Here is a 12,045-nt window from a genome sequence, read left to right as displayed (position 1 = left end):
TCTGCTGGAGTGATCAGGAGGGATTTTAAATTGTCTGCCTCTGTTCTCCCTCAGCCTGATATATGCAATGTAGCAAAGTGTCACAGGACTTCATTAAGAGCTTCCCCTCCCTAGAATTTTTCAGACATTTGAGGATAAAGTTAGGATGGTATGTCTGCTTTTAATTAAATGTTTCTCTCTCTGGATGCTGGTAATTTATTCCCTCTTAAGGTGATTTGAGTCCAATGGAAGAACTTTTACAAGCATCTTTCTTTTTAAGTTTGAAATCCTCCTACAAACTGTGAAAATATTTCCCAGTGAAAGATTCTGGCAAAAATTCTCGCTTTTTTCAGTTGTTATTATTGAAATATCTTGCAATTCTGAAGTAATAATTGTTATTACCACATATTTTTCTAACTGCATATTTTTCTATCTTGTTTACTAATGGTGATGTGTTGCCTTTCTTTGTGCTTTTTATGTAGCTGACTATAAAAGCAGCTTTGTTAAAAAGGGGAACAAAATGTAAAGTCTACATTCCTTGCAAACGCACATGCCCCAGGTGTGTGGGATACATGGTGTGTGAATGGCAACATTATGGATGGAGCTCCCTGCTGAAGTACTGACAGAACATACTTAATAAATCCAGCTGACTTTCAGATGTGACATCTGAACACTATAAAATCATAGCTTAAGCCAAGAATTACTGGGAACTGTGTATAGATCTGTTAGGTATTCTAAATTATTTTAGAGGTATAAAAATATGAAATATTTGCTTTCTCATTTTTTCAAGAACATTAGAGAAAGTGTACCCGTACTACATCAAGGCTCCTAGTGATTCTCTGGCAAAACCCATAAAGCAGCTATTAACAGGTATGTGTCCAGACCATGGAAAATAGAGTATGGTTGAAAACAGTGTGACACAGCACTCACACTTGAACAGTCACTGAGCTGTTATGGGGTACCTCAGGCTGAAATAAACTTACAATGGTTTCTACCTGGTGCCTGCAAGCTTGGGGAGAGATGGTGTAATACAGCATAAGGCAGAAAATGCATCTGGATGTGCTCTAGCTTTGTATTTAACAGTAGGACGCTAAGGATGAAGTCCAGTCCCTTTCTTTCAAGTCTGCTTTCAGGAATTGCTTTCCCCTGTTTTCTGAGGAAGTGATGACAAATTTCACTTCTCCACATCTCTCTGCTACCTTGCCACAGTCAGTAGTGCTGCATGTCTGCAAATGTAGCTACTCAGCTTAAATAACAACACTGAATGATTTATTTATTTTTTTAGCTATTCATTCCTTAGTGACTACAAAGGATCCAGTTTAGATAAGTCATCAAATTTCAGAATGCTTTTGCACAATTAGAATGCATACAGGTACTCACAGACATACAGAATACATGCACGCTTGGGCACGTACATGAATGTGAAATACCTGTTGAGTTCAAAGAGTAGGAAGAAGTCATTATCTAAGAACACTTTGTTCAACAGAGGTTACATTTGGTGCTCAGGCATAGTAGTAGTACTGTGTCTTATATTATTGCACTATGTAGTACATTACTGTTCAAGGTTCAGTAGGCATGATTAGAGTAATTAGGAAAAATAATTCTTGAAACAGAACAGAGCTCTGTGAGTGCTTCACTGTCATTAGTCAGGTTGTGTCCTAAAGAACTCTTCATCTGAGATTCTTTGAAAGGTCTTTAATGTATACACTGCTAATGTACATTCCCCAGATATGAGGAGGGCTAGAATTCACCTCCTCTCTGTGTGATCAGTATTGGTAATAGGATAGTACACTTTTCCTGATATAAGAGAATCACATCTTTTATACCAAGACATAAATGATTTGCAGTGCTAGTTTCACTTTGACATAAAGAAGCTGACCACTATCCCTCCAGGTTAAATGTGTTTCTTTACACCTAAAATGCAGACATGCTGACATTGATGTTTTGGCTTGAAAATACTGAAATGATATGACAGTTGTACAGAAGAAAATGTAGGTGATATGAAACATTTATTTAATTAATGCACCTTCAGATTAAATTTGCAGAAGGAAAAACACAGAAATCTAGATATTATACTTTTGTACAGAAATAATGTAAAATGGGTTTTATGAGAATTATAACAAACCTTTACTCCTATATTGCTCAGTCATTTTATCATGCAGATATTTGAAGTATGTGACTCAAAACAGTTTGACTTTTGCAATTCTTGATATATGTATATTAATAGTTCTTTTTTTCAATAGACTGCAGATGGGAAAACATTACAGTCTCCCTGGTCAAAAATGTGTCCGATGAGGGAGTTCGGGAGTGGTGGGTTTTGAATCAGCTTGGAAAAAGATATAAAACGTCTGAAGAGAGTCTTGAACTCTTCATATTCAGTGATAAAGTCAGTCCACCAAGCCTCGGATTCTTGGCTGGTTATGGGTAAGAAGGAACCTTTACATAAAATTAAAATAATGTAGATAAGATAGATGTAGAGGAGAGTTTATTTGCTGGTTTGGGGCGGAGGGGTTATTTCTTTTTTTGTTGTTGTGGTGTTTGAACATTACAACATTTTGAAAAGGGGTTTTGTGAGATTTTCAAATTCACATCATTTAATGTTATCCATAGAAGGCTTCATATTTTTAAGGAATGTTATTACCCTTGATACCTGCTCTCCAGTGGGAAAAAGGGCAGAAGCACCCTTCGCACCAAATTCCTATTGAAGTAAAATCATTCAAAAGATGTTACTTTAGCTACAGGTCAAGTTTTGCCCAAACTCTGTCCTGTTCTGGCATCCTTCCCAGACTTGTAGCCAGGACCCTGGGTGTGAAACAGTTATGAAGTACATCTCCACAGACAGAGGAAGGCAGGAGACCATGCCTTCCCATGAGATATGCCCTTCTGGTATGATTTTTGGAGAACTCCTCATAGGATGATTATCAGGGGAGGACAGGTAAACATTAGTCTGTCACTAGTTACATGTACTTTAATAAAAAATAATAGATATGAAACCTGACAGATCATTTGTCTTTAGCAGCCAGCATGTGTTAGATTTCCCACTGTGACTTCCAAGCTGTAGCAGACAGGCCGTGAGACCATCGGCAACTGGGGTTGAACCATTCAAGTCAGCAGCCTCAGCTGTTTATGTTCCCCAATTTCTGTGGTGTTTGAAGAGTCCTTGTTTTCCTTCATCCTGCAGCACAGCAGAAACTAATCCTAATTAGAAATTAATGTTCACTCAGCTGACAGACTACACTTAGCTGTGTGGATGAGCTCCCTCACACTTGGCTGACCCTTTTTGAAGGCATGATTTGAACTCCCTCCTTTCTTCCTTTTCAGCATCATGGGACTGTATGCCTCGGTTGTCCTGGTGATAGGGAAGTTTGTCCGTGAATTTTTCAGTGGGATCTCTCACTCCATCATGTTTGAGGAACTACCCAACGTAGACCGAATCTTGAAGTTGTGTACTGACATTTTCTTAGTGCGAGAGACTGGAGAACTGGAACTAGAAGAAGACCTGTATGCCAAACTAATATTCCTGTATCGCTCACCAGAGACTATGATCAAGTGGACTAGGGAAAAAACTAATTGATCTCTTTGGTGTCACACTGCGAATCAAGTTGATTTCATCTGAATTTTAAAGGGGGAAAAAAAAAAAAAAAAAAAAAAAGCACAATATTCTCTTAAGAGCTAAGCGTTTTATAGTTAGGTAGCAATGATTTTTCACTGAAGGAGTCCTGGAAGCTACGGCCATAGGAATCCATGCTGCCTTTCAAATTAAGGATCAACAGTGAAGAAGGTTGGATGATTTGTTGTTTTTAATGTGCCACTCCTCTACAATCTGGGGACTGCTTTGTAATTTAATCAACAAAAAGTTTGCATCTTTGTCTGGCTAATTTAGTTTTCCAGACAATCATTACAACTTAAAGAGGAAAGAAAGGAGGGAACCCACAGATGACTCCAGTGTACCTTCTTAACTTTTTCTGGAGCCATACAGATTGGATTGTGCAATATGCTGTTGTACATCACTGACTTTCAAGCTACAGTAATGGGAGACTGACTAGCCTTCAGGACACCCAAGACCCAGGGCCACAGTGGGAACTGAAGACATTCTAGCCATACCCATTTGTAGAAAAGCAGAGGCTTTGATGTACAAAGGACACTGTGGACAAGCCTCTGTTAGCAAAAAGAAAACAAGTAACAATCTCTTTAAATGCCTTATTTTATTTGTACAGTCACAGAAGACATTTCCATCAAACATCAATGACTTTTCTCAGGAAAAAAACAAAAGCAACTAAAACTTGACACTTCGTCAAGGTTAACTAATGGCTAGAATAATTATGGTGAATTATTGGGGTGTTCTGCTGGGCCATTCTCTTCAAAGTTACTGCTTTCCATTAGATGAGAAAAGAAAGTGAATTCAATGACCTAAGGAGCTACTTCATTTCTTATAACCCTTTAAAGACTGAATAGTGTGTGCTTCTCTCTGCTCCTCATGACATGCTTTTTCCCATTTCAGTGATTTAAGGCAACCATTGTTTTGCTGTTAACTGATTTTCTTCTTCCAGTGTTTCAGGTATATGAAAATGTTTACATATTCCAAGTCACATTTTTACATCCAAGACGGGTTTTTTTTAAGTTCCCAAATATAGACATACATATGAGCTTGAAAAATGGCCTTTTTCTTAAATTACTATTATTAGTGACACAAATGGCTCATTAGAGAACATTGTAGCATGAAAATTTACAATTGCAATGTAGGTTTCATTCCATGTTAAAAAAATATTGAGAAAAAAAATCCTTGAGTGGGTAGGGTATGTTAAAAGGGTATACTGTGTAGTTTTGATTCAGTAATGACTTAAAATAAAGCACATGTTGCAAAGTCATTTTAGAAGTATTTTTTCCTCTGCCTTTTTACATGAAATGGGAAAAGTTTGACATTCTTCTAACTCTGTGACAAATAAATCTCTTTCTTGTAGTTACCTGCTATTTATTATATGAATGATTAGTTAATCACCAGAAAGAAACTAATACAACATAATTTGCTGGCACATTTGACTGCAGAACTTCATAAAACAGCACAACTAAATGAAGTTGCAACATACTCTGCTGAGTGCTTCCATGACAAATGCTGTCACAACCATTCTATACTGTGAAAACTAACATTTTAAGCACCATGAAGTGCACAAAATAAAAATCGCTTCATCATATTGTAACAATAAAATCATTTGGTGACTGGAACTCAACCTGATTTCCTCCAAAGTGTAATGGAAAGGTGGCTTCTCATACAGCCAGGCAGCATTCCCCAGTGGAGAGTTTTGCTCCATTTCTTCCATAGGACCTGTGAATGAAAATCAAAATATACAGGGCAGCCTTGACATAGGATCCAGCAGGGATCCTAAAATGTCCTTTGTGGTTAGATGGATCCTCACCTGGGTGTTTGGTGATTTTAAGGATAGCAACGCTGGAAGGAGAAGTGTGAAGGGTGTTACATATCTCTAAAGGTACCATCCAGCAGAACCATGCTGGCCACCATTGGTCCTGGCTTCCTTCCTAGTTACTTCTCTTTAACAGACACTTCCTTTCTGGTGAGAAAAATCTATCTGCAGAATGAGCTGTACAGTTATTTGGGCTTTGCAGAAATGTGTTGCTCTTTCTTTCACAGATTGATCAAACTTTGAAAATAAAAGGATTCTTCTGTTGTTTTTTTATTTATTTTTTTTAAACAACCTAGTCGAATTGGTGATGTGGACTGGGTAGCTAACTACAACAGGTGAAAAGTGTACTGCTGATGACCAGCCTTTGAGCCCAACCATCCACATAACATCAAACTGGCAGCCAGTTTCTAGCGGCCTTCTTTAGGGAATCAGTAGTGGGGCCAGTACCATTTAATGTCTGGAGGACACAACAGAGTGCGCTTTCACCAAGTTTGTGGACCACACCAAATCTGGGTCTGGGAAGGTTTGTGGTAACGTGTGTCAACTGCCCTCCTGGCACATGGGGTGGGCAGTTGTTACAGGGAGGGCAGGACTGCCTTTCAAGGTGAACCTCAAGTTGCTGGAGAAATGAGCTGCCAGGTAGTTCATGAAGTTCAGCAGTCGTGCATCTGAGGCAGATTAACCCCATGCTGCAATTCAGACAAGGTAGGTGGCTAGGGAACAGCTTTACAACAAAAGGACCCTGGGCCAGGGGTGGGAGTTGCATGTGTACAGGCAGTGTGCCCTTGAGGCAAAGAAAAACAACGGCATGCTGGGCTGCATTGACAAAAGCACAACTGCAAGTCAAGGTAATTTATTAGTCCCCTCTATTCTGCACTTGTGAGACCACATCTGGAGAACTGCATGCAGGTTTGAGATCTCCAGTGAAAGACGGACACTGACATACTGGAATGAGTCTGGCAGAAGGCTGGAGGGCGTGACATGTCAGGAGGGGCTGAGGGAGCTGGGCTTGCTCAGCCTTAAAAAGGAGAAGTCCAAGGGGAGAGCTTATTGGTGTCTGCAGCTACCTAATGGTGAAATACAGAAAACATGGAGCCCATCTCTGCAGAGCTGCACGATAGATCACAAGGCAACAGACACAAATTGCAACAAGGGAGAGTCTGGTTAAACAGAAGGAAAGTCTTTTTCACCAAGAGGATAGTCAAACACTGGAGGAAGTGCCCAGAGAAACTGTGGGATCTTCAGCCTCAGAGGTTTTTCAAAGCTTGTCTGGGCAGGCCCTGAGCGACCTATTGTAAGAGGCCATGCTCTGCATGGGAGGTTTGACCTGAAGCCTCCCGATGTCCCTTGCAACCTGAATTACACCACAATTCTAGGATTCTGCCAGAGTCGCTGTAATATACCAAAGACAGTGTATTGGTTACTGTAACAACCACCTCCAAAATGTCAGAATAAAGTCATCAGGTCCAAAGCTACAGTATAATTATACAGAAATACTTGTACCTACAGACATACCTTAGTAAGCCCCTGTGTCCAGAGGCTGAGCACTGCCAGGGAAAGGTCCTATTTTCCCTCTTCCACCCTTGTAATCAAGAAATTACAGCTCACAAGATGACAACATAAACCCTTACCTATACAAGTGGACTGAGTTGGATGGAAGGGATTAAATGGTCTTTTAGGTTACCAGGTCAGACTTAAACAGATACTTGTAGTTATTTTCTGAGGTTTTAGGACTCCTTCCTGTTTTGTTCAGTACAGAAGCAGCTCTTAAACAGAATACACCTATGTAAGAAAAGAAGACACAGCCTTAAAATAAAATATATTTTGTTTTATAAGCATCAGTGGTTTTACTTTCCTTATAGGACTTGATATTTTAGTGTTTCCAAAGAAGCTGCAAGTTCAAAGCTGCAACAGGGGAGGTTTAGGGCATTAGGAAGCATTTCTTCACCAAGAGGGTGGTCAATCCCTGGAACAGGCTTCCTAGAGAGGTGGTCAATGCCCCAAGCCTGTTAGTGTTTAAAAGGCATTTGGACAAGGCCCTTAATAACGTGCTTCAACTTTTGGTAAGCCCTGAAGTGGTCAGGCAGTTGGATTAGATGATCATTGTAGGTTCCTCCCAACTGAAATGTATTATTCTATTCTATTCTATTCTATTCTATTCTATTCTATTCTATTCTATTCTATTCTATTCTATTCTATTCTATTCTATTCTATTCTATTCTATTCTATTCTGTTCTGTTCGTGGCAGCAATAACACATTTCACATCCGTGGTATTGTCACAAAATGCATTTTTCCAACCTAGTCCACAGCTTCTGTGAAAATAAATTGCAAATTTTTTTCTTTATGCAGCTGAATGCACCATGGTGAGTCAGAGTCCTGAACCTACACTTTTCTGACCATTCATACTGTTAGAGGAGGACAAATTTCAACATAAAATAACTTTGCTCAGGGACTTGTCCAGTTGTGGTCTGGCAGTCTCCAAAGACAGCAATGTCACAACCCCTCTGGTCTGTTCAGCGCTTAACCACCCGTAAGGTAAACAGAGGTTTTTCCTTATGAGGACAGGCTGAAAGAGTTGGGGTCGTTCAGCCTAGAGAAGAAAAGGCTCTGGGGAGACCTTATAGCAGCCTGCCAGTACTTAAAGGGGGCCTACAGGGAAGGTGGGGAGGGACTCTATCAGGGAGTATAGTGATAGGATGAGGAGTAACAGTTTTAAACTAAAAGGGAGTAGATATAGATTAGATATTAGGAAGAAATTCTTCCCTGTGAGGGTGCTGAGGCACTGGACCGGGTTGCCCAGAGCAGCTGTGGTGCCCCCTCCCTGGAAGTGTTCAAGGCCAGGTTGGACGGGGCTTTGAGCACCCTGGTCTGGTGGAAGGTGTCCCTGCCCATGGCAGGGGGGTTGGAAGGAGATGATCGTTAAGGTCCCTTCTGATCCAAACCATTCTATGATTCTGTATCTGTTTGGATTTCCTTCTCACAGATTTGTAGCATGGCAACTTGTCCTTTCTGCATGGGAAGCCACTGTGTGTTCAAAGTGGCTTGCAAACAGGGCCTGCAGCCCCTCATCTGTGCTGCCCTCATCAGAGGACCACTCTGGAAGTGGCCTGACCACTGGGCACTTCTTCAGACACCCTGGACCTTGGCCCAGTGAGCTAGCTAGCAGGTAACCACAGCTGTGAGGCCAAACTAAAGGAGAAATTTGCAAAATGCAGATCACTTCATGGTTCTCACATATTAACAGCATTGTGATTAATACAACCAGCCTGATGCACAGATTTATCAGAGAGTACAGTTCCTCTGTTTGGCTGTCAGGAGCATTGCTCTCCAGGTGCTGGCAGAGGACATGCTGACTCTGCTGTGCTTCGGTAAACAGTGGCGCAGCCTGTTTCAAGGTCCAAGATGGAGAAGCAGGCATGGAGGAAGGAGGCCAAGTCTGATGAGAGCTAATTTTGGCACCCTTACTTTGAGTTCTTCACAAATTTGGTGAATACTCAGTCCAGGAAGTGTTTGGAGTATTTCCTGAGCACTTGGCCATCACCTTTATGCAGGAGCTTTACTTAACATGAGAGCCAGGAGACTGCAAAGAGATTTTGTCTGATTCCTGCGGTGCTCTCTCCAAAATGCTTGAGCTCCCAAGGGCTGGAAAGCACACAGTGGCTCATTTCAGTAAATGTCAGTGAGGTGTTTCATCAGGACAACAGCAACCACCCAACTCCACTGCTCAGCCTGCTCTCTGGCATGAAATAAACTGCCAAAACAGGGGTCTGCTTCTAGCAAGTGCTTACAGCTTCCACAAACCTTTGCCAGACACCATGCACTTGTGGCTGCTCTCTTTATACCCCTCTTCTGGTTCTCCTACACAGCAGCCAGTGTCAAAAGACAAAAAAGCCATAATTCTTTGTGAACTGTTACCACACCAAGGTGTCCCCAGTTACCATTCTCTCTTGCAATTAAATACATGCTAACTTACATCACCTGAAAATGGCCCCCTCAGCTGTTTCTGCCTTAGCTTCACTCCTGCATAGGAAAAAGGCACACAGATGAGGGGCCAGGGGAGAGGCCCTGAGGCAGCACTCATTAGCCAGAGGGGTGAAAGACCATTCATGGTTGTCAGCACCACGTTGACAGAAAACATGTTCTCATGCTTCCCCTCCCCTAGCAAATCCAGGTGGTTCCTTCAGCATAAAGCACTAAATTGAAGATGATCCAGTTTTCTGTAGCCTCAGGTTTCGCAACTCTGACTCACACACAGTGCTGAGCTGTCATTTTTCCATTACATTGTGAAAATTGTGTTTTGGCTACAACAGTTCTTACAGCAACCACATGGTAGTGGCGAGCATCACCCTGCATTTCCCTCAGTGATCCCTACTGTTGAACATGGGGGGTGCAGCCCATTTATTCCCATCCAGATGACCTGTGCAATACTGCGCTAACAGGCAAGGCAGAGCAGGGACAACTCTGTGAAGCCCATAGGCATTTTACCACCTGACTGTAAGGTGACAGGGACGTGACTGCAAATTCAATAAAGATTTTCTGCTATTTCAGATAGACTCTTTTTTCAGAGATGAGGAAAATGGCATGGCCAAGGAGGTGATGTTGTATTTACTGACGTTTCAGTCATATCTCATTTGCAGCATTTATCTAATACCATTGTTTAAAGAGTCACCACTTAAAGTGCTCACATTTCATCAGACTGTAAATGCTGAGGATGCAGGACGGGCTTCCCATGTCCCACAGCAGGGACCCACCACCTGCAGCCACAACCACAAAGCAACTTGGACTTCAGCTCCAAAAGATCCCTCGATAGCAGCTTGTGTTCACAATAAAAGCCAAGAAGTTCACCAAAAAGTTAGACTTAGAGGGGCTGAGCCCTGGAAAAAAGCCACATCTCACTCGGGACTGAGAGCCTGCCCCTGCCCCAGTGCCGGGGGTGAGGCAGAGGCAAGGCTGGCGCAGGAGCAGCTCCCAGCCATGGCAGTGCCTGCGGTCACCTGCCTCTGCACACCAGCACGAGAGTTGTGTCGCCGGTGCCTTCAAAGAGGAACAGGAGTTTCAATTCATTCTCTCACTTTTCTCCGATTTCCACTGGAAAAAAAAAAAAATAAAAAAAAAAAAAAATAAAAAAAAAGAACTTCACTTATCAAATTATTTTTCTTAAGGAAGCTGAGATTGAAGTTCATGGTAGGAGCAATGGCTAGGCAGCCTTCTCCAGGTAAAAGCTAAGCCTGTGCGCCCAAGACCTTTAAATTGATGTGTACCTAAAATGTAGCATTTATATTGGCCACTCCTTTAGCCATTCCAAGAGACAAAACAAACCCCCTCATCTCATGACTTTTTTCCTTTACTACAAGATAGCAGAATCACCACCAGCATTTGTTCCTCTGGATCACAGGGAACAAACCTGCTGGTTTTCTTTCCCAGACTATGAATGCATTTACTCACTCGTTACACCCATTGATGGTGCTGACATAACTCCAGAAAACAGGAGAAGCAGATTTCAGCTGCAGCGTATTTTCCTTGGCTCTATTTAGAAACCTGTGTGCACACGGTAACACCAAGCATCCCAGAAATCCCACTGTGTGACAAGGCAAATTGTTCAGCTCCCAGTGTTTGTGTAATCAAAGCATTCACAGTTTTCCCTGATTTGCTGAACTGGCTAATCCCTGGGCGATGCTGCAAGCGTAAAACTGCTGCTGCTCTGCATGGCATCATGCAATATTTAAACTGTGTTTTCACCCTGGGTACATATGGACTATTTTAGATTATTTTTTTGTTGCTTCTTTCTTGAGAGGGAGGAAAACAGAGGAAGTTTAATGCTTTATTAAAAGCTTGGGGAAAGCAAGAGCAAAGCAACTTGTGAACATACGACAGGAAAGGCAAATTCCCCATTTAGTGGCCAAGGGAGCAGAAGCTATGTGTGCAATATAACCCTGCCCCACCGTACTGAAGGGCTTCTCTTAGAGGTCTTTGTAGGGCACATTAAGAATTAAGGTGAACACTTAAGAGAGCACAAAAAGAGCTGGAGGAGAAATAGTATTCAGAATCATTCAGTGAGAGTCCTATGATTGAAGGAAGTCCTTCAATCCCATGTTTCAAATTGATAAAGTTCATAGAATGAGCAATCATTCACGACATACCTTCAAGATTTGCCTGAGGGATGTGATGCACAAGTAGAAAGCCACATAAGTGGCCACAAAACACCTCTCCTTGCCTCTCCTGGCCTGCCAGGCACCTCCCAAGGCCAGTTCCACTGACTGCTATTTAGAACTGTTATTAAATCAGAAATCTAATGAAAATAATTTTTTGCTGTGGAGACTAGTGGGACACTGGCTAATGACCAGGGCACCTGCAGACTTTCCTCTCTCAAGAATAACTGGGGGTTTATTCACCTATGAAGGAAACCGTCTTTCTCCCTCCTCAACATGCAGAAATGACCTCTACACTTGCAACCAGCAAAATGCATGAAATTAAAATCCCAACCCTGTCCCTGCTCAGGCTCTGAACTCACCAGATCATGAGCCCAAGCCATGGTCAGTTATCTAAAGTGACACGTCACACACAGAGCTCAGATATATTATGACCATGTCTTCCTGCCTCTCCACACTGCTCATTTCCTTCTCCTGCTCCTTTCTCACTGCCTTC

The 12,045-nt window shown here is 41.9% G+C and overlaps 1 protein-coding gene across 1 annotated transcript in view; it reads left to right on the top strand.

The window, feature by feature from the left end:
- PIEZO2 (piezo type mechanosensitive ion channel component 2) overlaps nucleotides 1-5,664 on the top strand; it is a 313,592-nt gene extending 307,928 nt beyond the window's left edge. The window contains exons 54-56 of the mRNA XM_033010613.2: nucleotides 770-849; nucleotides 2,223-2,403; nucleotides 3,301-5,664. Coding sequence (XP_032866504.2) covers nucleotides 770-849; nucleotides 2,223-2,403; nucleotides 3,301-3,553 — 514 coding nt within the window. The 3' untranslated portion in view covers nucleotides 3,554-5,664. The remainder of the gene's footprint in view (nucleotides 1-769; nucleotides 850-2,222; nucleotides 2,404-3,300) is intronic.
- Nucleotides 5,665-12,045: the final 6,381 nt, after the last annotated feature.

Source organism: Tyto alba, unplaced genomic scaffold, assembly GCF_018691265.1.
Source record: "Tyto alba isolate M040663 unplaced genomic scaffold, T.alba_DEE_v4.0 Super-Scaffold_27, whole genome shotgun sequence".
Taxonomy (NCBI): domain Eukaryota; kingdom Metazoa; phylum Chordata; class Aves; order Strigiformes; family Tytonidae; genus Tyto; species Tyto alba.
Note: the sequence above shows the minus strand (reverse complement) of the source record. Positions and strands in the feature narration are given on the sequence as shown.